The sequence below is a fragment of the Nothoprocta perdicaria genome, unplaced genomic scaffold (genome assembly GCF_003342845.1).
Source record: "Nothoprocta perdicaria isolate Ctin4 unplaced genomic scaffold, notPer1 scaffold_83, whole genome shotgun sequence".
Taxonomy (NCBI): Eukaryota; Metazoa; Chordata; class Aves; order Tinamiformes; family Tinamidae; genus Nothoprocta; species Nothoprocta perdicaria.
This window is the reverse complement of record NW_020456121.1, coordinates 1724887-1738758: the sequence shown is the minus strand read 5'-3', so window position 1 is coordinate 1738758 and position 13872 is coordinate 1724887. Positions and strand designations below refer to the sequence as shown.

Genomic DNA, 13872 nt, shown 5'->3' with positions numbered 1-13872 from the left:
GTGTCACTGCAGGCTAGCTTCATTACCAAATGCCAGCAGGCATTCATTAGTGGCCTTCTTAAATGCCAAAGGTCTGAACTGCACTTTGAGATAAGGCCCTCTGAATAACAGATGAATAGCATGTACATGAACTCTACTGTTCGATCTGAAACTCTGAGTGCTTTAGCAGGAAGAGATTCTTCAGGGTTCATTTTTCACAATAGGTCTAACCAGGATGATAAGCATATCAAATAAAAGCAGTACTGTTTTTTTTTTTACTGACTGTTTTTATCAGCACTTAAAAAAAAATTACAAAGCAGAAAAAAACAAACAATACAGGATTTTCTTTTAGAAATGTGTGTAACCTTCCATTTGTTTTACAGAAAATACAACAGGAAGTTCACAAGACATGCATCAGGACATACAGAACATATAAAGAACACTAAGGACTCAATAAAATGCAGTTATTTTTGTAGTAGGACAAAGGCACACATTTAACCATCAAGAAACAAGAAAACAGATTAATCTGAATGGTGTATCACAGAAACGTGAGTTCTTTCAGATTAGGTGACAATATATAGCACAATGGCATCTTTGAAGAGGGTCTTAAATCTTTTGCAATTAATGAGCTATATCAACATACTGCCCTTATTTCTCCTTTTATCCTGAATGTAATTAGGTATTTCTGAGAGGAAAGTCCTAAGAAAAGAATTAAGATAATACCTGCTTTCTTTCCAACAACAGGGGTTGTCACTGGAGTGGTAACTGCAGGTGCTGGTTCTGCTGCAGGTTTTGGAGATTTTAGAGCTGTAGAAAGAATAACAGTACTCATGTATTTGCTTTTATAAATTCCTTTAAGTATGATTTTCTCTAAAATTTTCTGTAGTGTGCATGAAACTTCCACTCCTCACAATACTGAAATTGAGATATTTGTATAATTCACTTTGAAACAGAAATCTGTGAATGAGGAATATAAGATGCATGACAAAGAATGTGCTGCTATTCATGACTAAAGAAGTCTTACCTACTGCAGGTTTAGGTTCAGGCGCAGGAACTGGGATAGTTGCTGGCTTTGGTTCTAGCATTTCAAACATAACAATAACAAATAGGTTAAATTCCATGCTTTACAGTCTAACTGAACTACAAAGTTAGCAGCAATATGCAGAGAGTTAATGGAAGACAGACTTTATTGCTTTATATTTTATTTAGCCAAAAAGCAAGAGAATAGCTTGAGGCAGATCCTCTTAAATCAAGACATAGTGGGGAAAAAAAAAAAGATGTATTTTTCAAGCATTGAAGAAATGAAGATGAAAAAGAAAGGCGGAAGAATGCAAAGTCGTTAATCACGACAGAATAGTGATAGGCTGAATGACAATAATGCATTATTTTAGTATAACATGACATTCTAAAATATTGTTTAGTTGAAGCAGTAAGGAAAAGAACTGCCACACATCTGTACCTTTCGGTGGTTCAGGCACTGGTTTCTCCTCTTTTTTTATGACAGGTATCTCAGTTTTCTTCTTAGGAACTTCAGGGACTTTAAAAGATTATTTTCATTTTTTAAGATGCATTTAAATGCTTTGAATCCCCAAATACCACAGTCCCAAAATATTTTAAGAAATTTTCATTTTCTATATGATGTTTTTAAGGTTAAGGTTTAGGAATATGCATTTTTAAGAGTGAGATTTGAATAAATTAGAAACATTAAATGGACAAAAGGACAAATATTTGCATGATTTTAACTAAACAAATATTTACATTAACTAATTCTATCAATGTAGTTAGATTTTTAGATGTATTATAAAATATTTCTAAAGTTCTTTACATGGAGTGAAGATTGAGAAACAGAATGACAAAAAGCAAAATTCAGATCCAAATGTGTGTGTCAAATATGATTTTACCTTCAGCATAGCTTTATTTCACATAATTAGACTAACAAAAGCTAAATCTGGCTTTTATTGCTGAATTTGAGAAAATACTGCTTAAAAGTAGGATTTTTTTTTGAGCTCTTCTTTATCAGACAGATATGAATGTAATATAGTACCTTCAGGTTTCTTAATTTTTTCTGTGGGTGTAGGTACTGGTTTAACTTCTGGTTTAGGTTCTTTCTCAGGTTTAGGTTCTTCCTCCTCTGGTGTCTTTTTAAGAACTTTAAATGAAAAGAAATTTCAGCTTTTAAAGCACTAGCAAACAAAAAGTAAGATGATGAACAAGACAGAATATTAGCCATATAATCACAACAAAGAAGAAATGGGAATATAAAGCATATTGTTTAGTAGGAATGAAAGATTTTGTATAACTACTGAAGATATTATTGTGAGAGTATTTTAAATTTCAAAGTTATCTAAAGCAAAAAGCTGCTTTAATTACGAGAAGTTCCTATAAGTAGAAAGGTATTTTTAACTATCTACACTACAAGAAAATTTCTTGTTGCCATACCTTCAAGGGAAAGATACGATAGGTACATATTTCTAAGGACTAGCAGAAGTAATTATTATAATAGTGAGATTTTTTAATAAAAGTTCTTCAAGTTGCATCTTCATTGACCAGAATATTGTTTAATAAGGACATTTTATGACACGTTAACTTTAATCCTATCTGCAAATTACCAATAAGATGTTAAAAGTGTAGCAAGTTAAATAACATTGCTTCAGTTCACTTTAGATAACGTAACCTATGTTATCTCTGTATCTATACTGAATGAATATTGGATTCATTCTATTAAGTTTTACTCAGCAGAAAACTGGCTGCATATAATATTTGAATAACTTATGTCATTCCCATGCCTTCTTGTGAGATAATAAGTATATGCATTATATTTAACTGCTGAATTAACATAGATAATTATGACTTAATATTGATGTTACTGATCATTTTCAGGGATAAAATGCACAATTCTGGATTAAACTCCTAATGCCTTCAGTGAGGATACAGGTCTGAATCTTCTAATGTAATAATATTTGGAGAGTTCAAAGTTTATATCATGCCTGGTTTTATTTGACCTATTTTTGTCCTGTCATCATGCGGCTATAAACTCCTTCCCCAAGCAATGGACATCAGGTAGTACTTCATTCATGCAATTTCTACACCACACACATAAAACAATACTCGTTAGAGAAACATACTGAACAACTGTAATATCCAGGCTTCTACGACAGAGCAAAGTTACTATACCTCTTTTCAAAACAACTTCTTCTTTGGGAGGAGGGGTGACTTCAGGAATTACTCTGCGAGGTTTCTTTACAAGCCCAGGCACTTAAAAGAACATTATTTCAAATTTTATTATGAGTTCATAGCAGTAATAAGTGGTTACCAACAATTAGTCACTTCAGACACACAAAGCTAGTCCAGATGAACATTCATACACACACAAACTGCTTTTTTTCCTCAGAAAATTAAGTTACATTTTAGACAAATAGCAAACTAAATATGTTTGAACAATGTTTTATCTATGGACTATTTTAAAAAAAAACATTTAACCAGTGTTTTTATTTATTTTCTATTTCTGCCTAACAAAGATTAGAGCCAACTGTTCATCATTTCATATTTGGAAGCAAATTAAAGAAGTAGAGAAATACAACTTCAGGCTCATAAGAAGCTTGAATAAGGTAAGATGCTTCTATCAGGTAGGTACCTTTAGCAGGTGGAGGTTCCAGTTTCGGAGGCTCCACAGGTTTTGGAGTCACAACTTTCTTTCTTGATTCAGGAGCTTAAAGAAAATTATTTGAATTTTACTACACATATCCTTAGATTCAAAGAAGAAAATTGCTCAAAAAAAAAGGCCATACAATGGATTAATATTGTTGAGCTAATGCAAAGACAATAGATAAAAAGTTAAGATTCTTGATAAGTAACTGTTTAGAAGAAGTCAGATGATATGGAAGAAGCACAGATGATCTGAAGCTCATGTTCATGTAGTAGCACCAGCAAATTTTTGCTGAGGATTCTTTTCATTTGTAAGAATGGATTAAAGATATACGAAAGTGTTACAGATATAAGAACGTGTTAACTTTGTTAAGATAATTTTAAAATAGATTGATCTTTTTCCGTCAGTATTGAAAAGAATCCATAAAAACTGACACTGCTAAAAACTCAAAAAGGACTGACCATTAGTAAGGCTCACACACAGAATGACAGTAAATTAGAAAAAAAAAAAAAGTGAATATTTTAAAAGACACTTTTCAGGACTCATCATATAATTTTAATTGATTATATGTAAGGATTATATGTTTGAATTCCCACTGTAATTTGGCTTCAGATGCTTATACCTTTAAGTAGTTCTTTTGCCATTTTAATATCTTCTGTTGGTGGAGTAGGTGCTGGTGGTTTTCGCTTTTCAGGAATCTTCTTTGCAGGTTCTGGCTCTTTAAATAATATTAGGTGGATTTAGTATAAATTTACTACCACAGAAGATAGATGAAGAGTACAAACATGAAGATGGCTCTTATTCTATTTCCAAAGAAGTGAATGAAAAAATTCCATTCCTTTAAATGGTAATATGAAAGGTGCTTAAATTATTGCTTTGTTGTTAGCACATTCACATTGACACAAAAAAACCAGAACACATTTCCAACACACAATGACAGAAGAGGAAATACACCGAGACCTACAACATATAGGAGACACATCACACTCCACATATGTGGAGAATGACAGAACAAGAAAAATATGAAGAGTAATGAAAGGAAGGTGCCTGGCAGCTTCTAAAGATTTTGTATACCTTCAACAGGTAAAGTTTCCTCTGCTTCCACAACTGGAATTTCTTCTGCTTCTTCAAGGTCAATCTCCTTTATGATTTCATATTCTTTAAAGAATATTGACAACTAGTATAAGTTTCCCATAGTGAGATCATTCCACATGAACATATCTGCATATCACTAAAAAGTAAGCTACTCTAATATACAGAAGTAAGGTTTAAGCTAAGTAATCACTAAGTATCTGTTCACACATAATATTTGCAGATTATGAAAATTTTTGAGAACTTCTCTATTTATACGTATGAATGATTCAAGGTTGTGTGAAGGACTGCAATTTTTATGTGTAGAATAAAAGTTAAGTAACATTGAATTTATGGATGAGTAATTGGAAAGCATAAAAACTGGAATGCTGTCAGTCCATTTAAGTTCATGACATCTATACAAGTAATAGGCTCCTTCCTATGAATAACCTGTATAGAAGCATTCTTTAGTGGAAGATATTTAATTTTGGAAGTGATATTTTGCTTTCATAGATGAAAACAAAATATTAGATAAAAGAAATACATATTGGAATTGATTAAAAACAGGAAGTGCACAATATACAAATGTTTCAATGAAAAAAGAAAGGACAGCATCCAATATTATGTTTGCAAGAACACGAAAGGTTCTTAACAATGATATTCATGATGGCATATACCTTCAACTGGTTCTGGTTCAGCTATTGCAGGTACAGCAACAGGCATTTTCTCCTCTGGGACAGCTTTCTTGGGCACCTCAGGCACTTTAAAAATATTAGTTCCTTTTATTTGCATGTATATAAACACATGAAACATAAAAAAGACAATGACAACTAGCACACAGAATATCACAGTGAGTAACATTATTATCAATACTCATGAAAGAATGCTTGTGCCCTAGTCCTTCCCGAAGATAATCTAAATACAACTGCCACATTTTATAAATGCAACTACTAAAAAGCCAAGGAAGAAAAAAATGTCAAGAGTAGACAACACAGCTTTCTTCTCATGAGGTTTCTCTTGGCAATATGTACCTTTGGCTGGAGGAAGCTCTGCTTCTTCGAATTCTGGCTTTTTAGGTGTTACAAGAGGCACTTTCTCTTCCAGAACAGTCTTCTCAGGGATTTCAGATGCTTTAAAGATATTAGTTATTTGTTACTTTTCTGAATATTAAGACACATATGCATAATATTGAAAAGTGAAATGACTCAAAAGATAAGACTAAAATCTTAGTAATAGAATACCCACTCAGATAACGGAGCAGTGGTTACATAAGAAAAACTAGGGAAAAAGCCATCAGATAATACAGAGAAGATCCTTGTCATTGATGTCAAGTACCTTTAACTGGGAGAACTTCATGTTTTTTAAGGACAGGCATTGGTTCTGGTTTCTTGGGCTCAGCCACAGGCTTCTTGCGCTCAGGCACAGGCTTTTTGGGCACGGCTACAGGCTTTTTGGGCTCGGCCACAGGCTTCTTGGGCTCGGCCACAGGCTTCTTGGGCTCGGCCACAGGCTCCTGGGGAACAACTACTGGTACCTCCTCTTCTGCTTCTTCCTCCTCAGTCACCTCAGGTGCTTAAAAGATATTAGTTCCTTTTACTGGACATGGCTAAAGATATGCATACAGCATAATGGTGGACAGTAAAGCAAGCCCTTCAACCAGCAACACTCCCCTCACAGGGGCTGTTGCCAGCCAAAGTGTGGGCTTATGAAAAAGCATTTGTTGACCAGCCCGACTCTCTCCCCCATACACACATAGAGAGAACAGAACAGGACCGCACAATGCTCACAAACACCCCAGCTGAAAGTGGACAGGAAAACAGCGTTCAAGAGAGTGATAACCCAATGGATAAGGTCGATTCTGTTGGGACACCCCTGAATACCTGGGGCTGGTGGAGCTTCTGGCTCTCCAGGCACAGCAAATGGGACCTCCTCTTCTGCGACCTCCTCTTCCTCAAGCATCTCAGGCACTTCAAAGACAGTGGTGTGTTTCACTTTACTTCAAGGAAAACAGGTGCCAAGCATAACAGAAAGCAGAGCTACATCACAAACATCAGCCATCACAAACACCCACTCATAACTCATGCGCACGTGCGGCACAACCTTGCACGTCTCAAACTCAAAACAGACACAGGCCCAGTGAGGGCAAGACAACGCTTAAGAGAGGAAGATGAAGCATCTCCTTTGTTAAGAGATCCATGGAGAAGGTACCTCTGGGTGCTGGAGGCTCTGGTGCTTTGGGAGTGGCCACAGGCACTTCAGGAGCAGCCTTCCTGGGCAYCTCAGGAACTTGGAAGATATTAGTGACAGTCAGGTTTATATATTAAACAGGAAGACGAACAACGTAACATGAAACAGGATGCACCACAGAAAGCAAATGAACCAGACCCACAGCTTCAATCAGTGTCTCCACTCATACACACACCCACACACGTGCAGGGGGATGCATCCTGGGAGAAAACTGATGGCTGTGTTTAATTAGGATTCCCAGGTGAGGGTGAGAGTAAAATACACCCTGTCCCTACATAGCAGGCTTCCCTTCTTGAGGGGAAACCATCATCCTCAGCACTGCTGGTAGCTCCCTGACAGTGACCTAAGTCTACATCTTATCCATTAGAGCTCTTTATAATGCAGCCCAGCGAATTCTGGGAGTGAGGAATAAAAATTCCATTAGCGTCACTGCTTTTTTTTTTTTTTTTTTTTCCCCTCTTCCATTTCTACTCTATTTCAGCTACTCTCTTTATTGGCTTCTTTCCTTGTCCTCGGAAGCTCCCTTCTTTACTCAGCTTTGCTTTTTCTTCTGTCAACTCCCACAACCCATCTGTTTCACTGGATTTAGTATCCATTCCTTTCTCTTTTTGGCCTCTGAAATGAGCGATTTCTCTATACCTATGCCATACTATATTCCATATCCATTCTATATGGATGACATACCACCCATATGCAAATCCTTTCTTTCACTGCTCTCATATTTTAAAGTCTGAGTTAAAAAAAAAAAGCCTTCAATGTGTTGAAAGGCTGATGCCTCTGCTGTTCTCCTACTGAGGTTGCCTATAGAGTTACGTGGACATTCACTGTGTCAGTTTAACATTACAACTTTGGACACTACCCAAAAAACATGCAATTAAGTTTTAAAATTTAAAATGTTGGTATCTGGTCATTCAGAGGACAAAAGCTCTGTAGTGAAGTCCAAATATCCCTTGTGTTCTTTAAAACACTTCAGATAATGAACACTGCTCATACACCACACAAAAAGCTTCATGGACATGATAACAGACGTCAAACAAATCATGAGATTTAAGACCATCAGAAGCAGTCGTGCTCAGGTTGAGGCTAGCGCTAACAAGTACCTCGAAGTGCTGCAGGTGCTGGTCTTTCTGGCACAGCTACAGGTATGCGCTCTTCCTGAACAGCTTTCCTGGGCACTTTGGGTACTTCAAAGATATTAGTACATTTTAGTTTTGTGGGGACAAGGGACACATAGGAAACTACAAGACAAACAGTAACGCACAAATACAGTCTTATCTGAGACAGTACTAGTTGCATTCATTAATTTACATTCAGGTAAATTTACACTTTGCTTCAAATATATGCAATGACCCAGCTATCAAATACAGGAGATGAGAATTCTAGTTCTAGGTGTAGTTTTTGAGTCAAGATAGGCTACCTGTAAAGAGGTATGAGCTCTCTGTAAAACAGTTAAACAGAGACTGCATATGGAATTCAAATATATATAAAATTATCTGTATTTTTCATTACTAGTCATCGTACCATCATTTTTGAAGATCCTTTGCTTTACTGTTATTACTTCTTTCTATCAATAATTTAATTTCTATAAAACTCTCCATTTTCAGTTTTGCACAGTTCCTATCTTCTTTGTAATTCACTTCATCTTTAGAAATACATACTTCATCTGCTCTCTTTTGGCATATAACTAAAGGTTCTTTCATGTGCTAATGGGATGATATATTCATTACTTTTTAGGGGAACACTAACTCAAACTTTTAGATAAATGGAGAACTGATACTGCTGCTGTTACCAATCAGTACAGGCTGTCAGAAGATTCAGCGATGCAGCATCATGTACTTTAAACTGAAGACACCTTTTCAGGCTTTTTTTTCCAGAACAAATCGCCATCCTCTTTAGAGTAAGCACTTCTTAATCTTATATGATATACTTTCAAAATAGGTCAGCAAACTGCAGATATTTTTCAAGGAACTGAATTGAGTCATTATGCAACGTTTCTAACACCTGACATTACAGTTTCAATTCTTCATTCACATCTCAGGACATTACAAGTAAAGTTATTTCAATTAAGTCCAGAAGAACATGATGGCTCTTTCTTATTTGACAGTGGTAATGATGACATGTACCTTTGGCTGGTGGTAGTTCTGCTTTTTTGGGTACAGCAACAGGTTCTTTTTCTTGTGGGACAGCTTTCTTGGGCACCTCAAGCACTTTAAAGATATTATTTCTGCTTAATTACACAGTAATGATTAAGTAGAAAAGATTATAACACTGATAAGAAAATCAAGGGCTTTAGATGTTTGTAACATTGCAACCAGAGTCTAGCTGGCCAGTCACTCATGCAATTTCAAGCATGGGAGAGGCCAAGGGTAGAGGACAAATAATATGTCTCGCACATAAGAAGGAATAGCTGAAGAAAGAATTAATGAGGAATGAAATAGAAAAGCAGCTTCTCCATCAAGTTATACCTTTAGATGGTGGAACTTCTGGTTTCTTGGGCACAGCCACAGGCTTCTTAGGCTCAGGCACAGGCTTCTTGGGCTCAGGCACAGGCTCCTGGGGAACAACCACTGGAACCTCCTCTTCAGCTTCTTCTTCCTCAGTCACCTCAGGTGCTTAAAAGATATTAGTTCCTTTTACTGGACATGGCTAAAGATATGCATACAGCATAATGGTGGACAGTGGACGATAAAGAATGCCATTGAAAGACTCTAGAGATCCCCTTCAAACAGCAACACTCCCCTCACAGGGGCTGTTGCCAGCCAAGAACCAAAGTGTGGGCTTATGAAAAAGCATTTGTTGTGTTCTCTCCCCCATACACACATAGAGAGAACAGAACAGGACCGCACAATGCTCCCAGCCCCCCCTAGCTGAACGTGGACAGGAAAAGAACGGTCAGGAGAGTGATAACCCAATGGATAAGGTCGATTCTGTTGGGACACCCCTGAATACCTGGGGCTGGTGGAGCTTCTGGCTCTCCAGGCACAGCAAATGGGACCTCCTCTTCTGCGACCTCCTCTTCCTCAAGCATCTCAGGCACTTCAAAGACAGTGGTGTGTTTCACTTTACTTCAAGGAAAACAGGTGCCAAGCATAACAGAAAGCAGAGCTACATCACAAACATCAGCCATCACAAACACCCACTCATAACTCATGCGCACGTGCGGCACAACCTTGCACGTCTCAAACTCAAAACAGACACAGGCCCAGTGAGGGCAAGACAACGCTTAAGAGAGGAAGATGAAGCATCTCCTTTGTTAAGAGATCCATGGAGAAGGTACCTCTGGGTGCTGGAGGCTCTGGTGCTTTGGGAGTGGCCACAGGCACTTCAGGAGCAGCCTTCCTGGGCACCTCAGGAACTTGGAAGATATTAGTGACAGTCAGGTTTATATATTAAACAGGAAGAYGAACAACGTAACATGAAACAGGATGCACCACAGAAAGCAAATGAACCGGACCCACAGCTTCACTCAGTGTCTCCACTCGTGCGCACACATATTACATTTAAAATGCTAGTATCTGGTCATTCAGAGGACAAAAGCTCTGTAGTGAAGTCCAAATATCCCTTGTGTTCTTTAAAACACTTCAGATAACGAACACTGCTCATACACCACACAAAAAGCTTCATGGACATGATAACAGACGTCAAACAAATCATGAGATTTAAGACCATCAGAAGCAGTCGTGCTCAGGTTGAGGCTAGCGCTAACAAGTACCTCGAAGTGCTGCAGGTGCTGGTCTTTCTGGCACAGCTACAGGTATGCGCTCTTCCTGAACAGCTTTCCTGGGCACTTTGGGTACTTCAAAGATATTAGTACATTTTAGTTTTGTGGGGACAAGGGACACATAGGAAACTACAAGACAAACAATAATGCACAAACACAGTCTTATCTGAGACAGTGCTAGGGTTACATCCATTTTTTTTTCTAAATATTTATTATTTCAATTATGAAGTCTTCCATTCATATGTGAAAGAGATTTAGAAAATAAATGCATTTTATAAGGCATTATGCCTTATAAATGCCTAATTCAATGACTTGAGTTCCCATAATATAGTTTTAAAACTATCTATATTGCAGATAGTGGGGAACGATGCCCTATGACAAAACACAATGAAAATAATAGTTAAGGGTCTAAGAAAAAGATTCTACTCCATAATGGCATCCATGTGAACACAGATATCTGGAAATATTTGAAATTTACTTAAAATGAGTCTCAGGCACTTCAAAATTACTAGTAAATTCCATTTTACAGTTATAATACATCTAAATATCTTTGCAGAGATTAAAACATAGTACAGTATAAATTTATAGAAATGATAATCTGCCACTAATCATTCTGTCTGGCACACACTCATGCTCAGTGTTAATTGTTCAGTAAATATCATTTAAAAGCTCATACTGGACATGACAAAATAGAAGAGGTTAAGACAGTACTTAAGAGAAGATTTCCTGTGTTTATCATGATAACCATGATAACATATACCTTTGGTTGGTGGAGGTTCTGTTTTTCTGGTAACAGCTACAGGAATTTTCTCTTCTGGGACAGCCTTCTTGGGCATTGCAAGCTCTTTAAAGATATTAATATTTTTGAATTATGTGCATTAAGCTTTAAAATGAGGGTATAATATACTTTTTGAGGGAAGGAAAAGAGACCTTGATCATAAGATGTACCTTTAGCTCGTGGAGCTGCTCGTTTTTTAGTTACAGCAGCAGGCTCTGGCTTTTGAGGCATCTTAGCTGGCGCTGATTCTTCAGGTTCCCCAACAGGCTCTGGTTCCACAGGTGCCACAACAGGCTCTGGTTCCTCGAGTACCACAGCAGACTCTAGTTCCTCGAATGCCACAGTATATTCTATTTTTTGGGGTGTTGCAGAAGGCTGTGTTTTTTGGGGTGCCAAAGCAGGCTCTGGTTCCTCAAGCAAAGCAATGGGTTCTGGCCTTTGGGGTGTCACAACAGGCTTTGTTTTTTGGGACACTGCAAAAGCCTTTGTTTTTTGTGAAACCGCAACAAACTCTGTTTCTTCAGATGTCACATAACACACTGATTTTTCGAGTACCACAAAAGGCTTTGTTTTTGCAAACATCTCAGCATGCTCTGCTTCATGGGGTCCCACAACTGTCTTTGGTTCCTCTGGTGCTATGGTGAGCTGTGGTTCCTCAGATGCCACAAAAGGCTCTGTTTTTTTGGGTGTCACAATAGGCCTTGGTTTAGGGGGTAGGACACGCTTTACTTTTTGGGGTGCCACAACAGACTTCAGCTCCTCAGGTTCCACTGTCAGCTCTGGTTTCTCAGGTACCCCAGCAGGCTCTGGTTTTTGAAGTGCCATGACATGTTCTTTCTCTTTCAGTGTCACAACAGTTTCTGATTTTGGGGGAGCCAAAATAGGTTCAGGCTCTTCAGATGCCATGAAATTCTGAGGTTTTCGAGGTGCTACAAGAGGTTCTGGGACCTCAGGCACCGCAAAAGTCTCTGGTTTTTGTGGCAGTGGAGCAGGCTCTTGCTTTTGAGGTGCCACAGAGGGCTTTGATTTTGGGGGTGCTGCAATCAGCTTTGTTTTCTGTAGAACTTCAACGGGTCCTTTCTTTGCTGAGAGAGATGTCTCAGCCACTTCATATATACAAAAAGATATTAGTTCTTAGTTAACAACCACTCAGACATACACATCGAGTTTATCGTAAACCATAAAACACAATAGTAGCAGAAACATTAAAAACAGCAAGCATCCCTCATTATGTTGGTCTTTTATTCAGGATGGGTAGACACATTTTGGCTTTTCTCCCTTCACATGTGTGTGTACACACACACACACACACACACACACACAGCCCTCACACATACACTCAGAAGAGCATAGACACACTTACAGTATAACTTAAACCGTAAGTAAAATTAATAATTATAGACAAAATTGTCAAGACAAAAGATATTAATAACTCTGCAAGTAATAAGCTTAAGACTCACAAGAATTATCAGTGCTGGCATCTAATTTTTTCTTGTAGAGCTTCTGGTATTTTAAATGCATTGATAGTTTCTGCTCTTCATTACCTTAATTAGTACTTCCCTTCTTTGACCATTATCAGTTTAAAGATGTTAGTTGCATTTGTTTTCATGAGCCCAAATATATGCTAGGAAGAACATCAAGTATAATGCCATACAGCATGAAGAATTGAAGCATAAAATACAGGTAAATCAGGCATCTCAGATTTATCACTATTAGTCAAAAAGAGCCACATGTGTGTGTCTCATGGGTGTTCACATATGTAGCACTCATAGAACAAGAACAGTTTAGAAACTCGGAAAATAGAAGGCCTGGAAAGTAATAGCGGTAAAGAGAACAGAAAAAAGCATTGCTACTATTATTGAATTGCTGTTGAGATTTACCTTTTGTGGGTTCTGGTTCTTCAGGAACAGCCTCAGGTTCTGGTTCTTTAGGAACAGGTACTTTCTTTTCTGGAACAACTTTCTTGGGTATCTCAGGTTCTGTAAAGATATTTATTTGGTTTACTTTTAGGAATTTGAAGAGTAGGAATTAAGAAGGAGACAATAGCTCCCAGCTGAAAATGATCAAATAACATCAGAAAAAATGAAGAGAGACTCAGATAAATGCTTTATGCATTTTCATATTGCTTGATGTGCACCAGTACTAGTTATTCTTGCTTATATGGAGCAATTCACAAAGGAAGATGACAACACAATCTGTAACATTTATAAATATCAGAATGTAAAAAAGATAAAGAAATAGTTTTTAAACAATAATATTCACAGAAACAGCTGAAAAATTATGTATCATTTTATCAGTGTGGAACATGTACCTTTAGGTGGTGGCGGCTCTGGTTTTTTAGGAACTTCAATGTGTACTTTTTCTTCTGCAACCACTTCCTTGGGTTTCTCAGGAACTTTAAAGAAAGTACTTTATTTTATTTGCATGAAA

At 37.4% G+C, this 13872-nt stretch overlaps 1 protein-coding gene across 1 annotated transcript in view; it reads right to left on the bottom strand.

Annotated features, from left to right (window-relative positions):
* TTN (titin) overlaps positions 1–13872 on the bottom strand; it is a 231130-nt gene that overhangs the window by 102462 nt on the left and 114796 nt on the right. Inside the window, exons 154-173 of the mRNA XM_026052057.1 lie at positions 13754–13837; positions 13323–13421; positions 11613–12548; positions 11425–11508; positions 10656–10793; positions 9893–9979; positions 9409–9555; positions 9067–9150; positions 8044–8181; positions 6577–6663; positions 6032–6268; positions 5728–5826; positions 5374–5475; positions 4700–4783; positions 4248–4343; positions 3614–3688; positions 3154–3234; positions 2024–2128; positions 1004–1057; positions 703–786 (exon numbers count right to left, since the gene is read on the bottom strand). Coding sequence (XP_025907842.1) covers positions 703–786; positions 1004–1057; positions 2024–2128; positions 3154–3234; positions 3614–3688; positions 4248–4343; positions 4700–4783; positions 5374–5475; positions 5728–5826; positions 6032–6268; positions 6577–6663; positions 8044–8181; positions 9067–9150; positions 9409–9555; positions 9893–9979; positions 10656–10793; positions 11425–11508; positions 11613–12548; positions 13323–13421; positions 13754–13837 — 2901 coding nt within the window. The remainder of the gene's footprint in view (positions 1–702; positions 787–1003; positions 1058–2023; positions 2129–3153; positions 3235–3613; positions 3689–4247; positions 4344–4699; positions 4784–5373; positions 5476–5727; positions 5827–6031; positions 6269–6576; positions 6664–8043; positions 8182–9066; positions 9151–9408; positions 9556–9892; positions 9980–10655; positions 10794–11424; positions 11509–11612; positions 12549–13322; positions 13422–13753; positions 13838–13872) is intronic.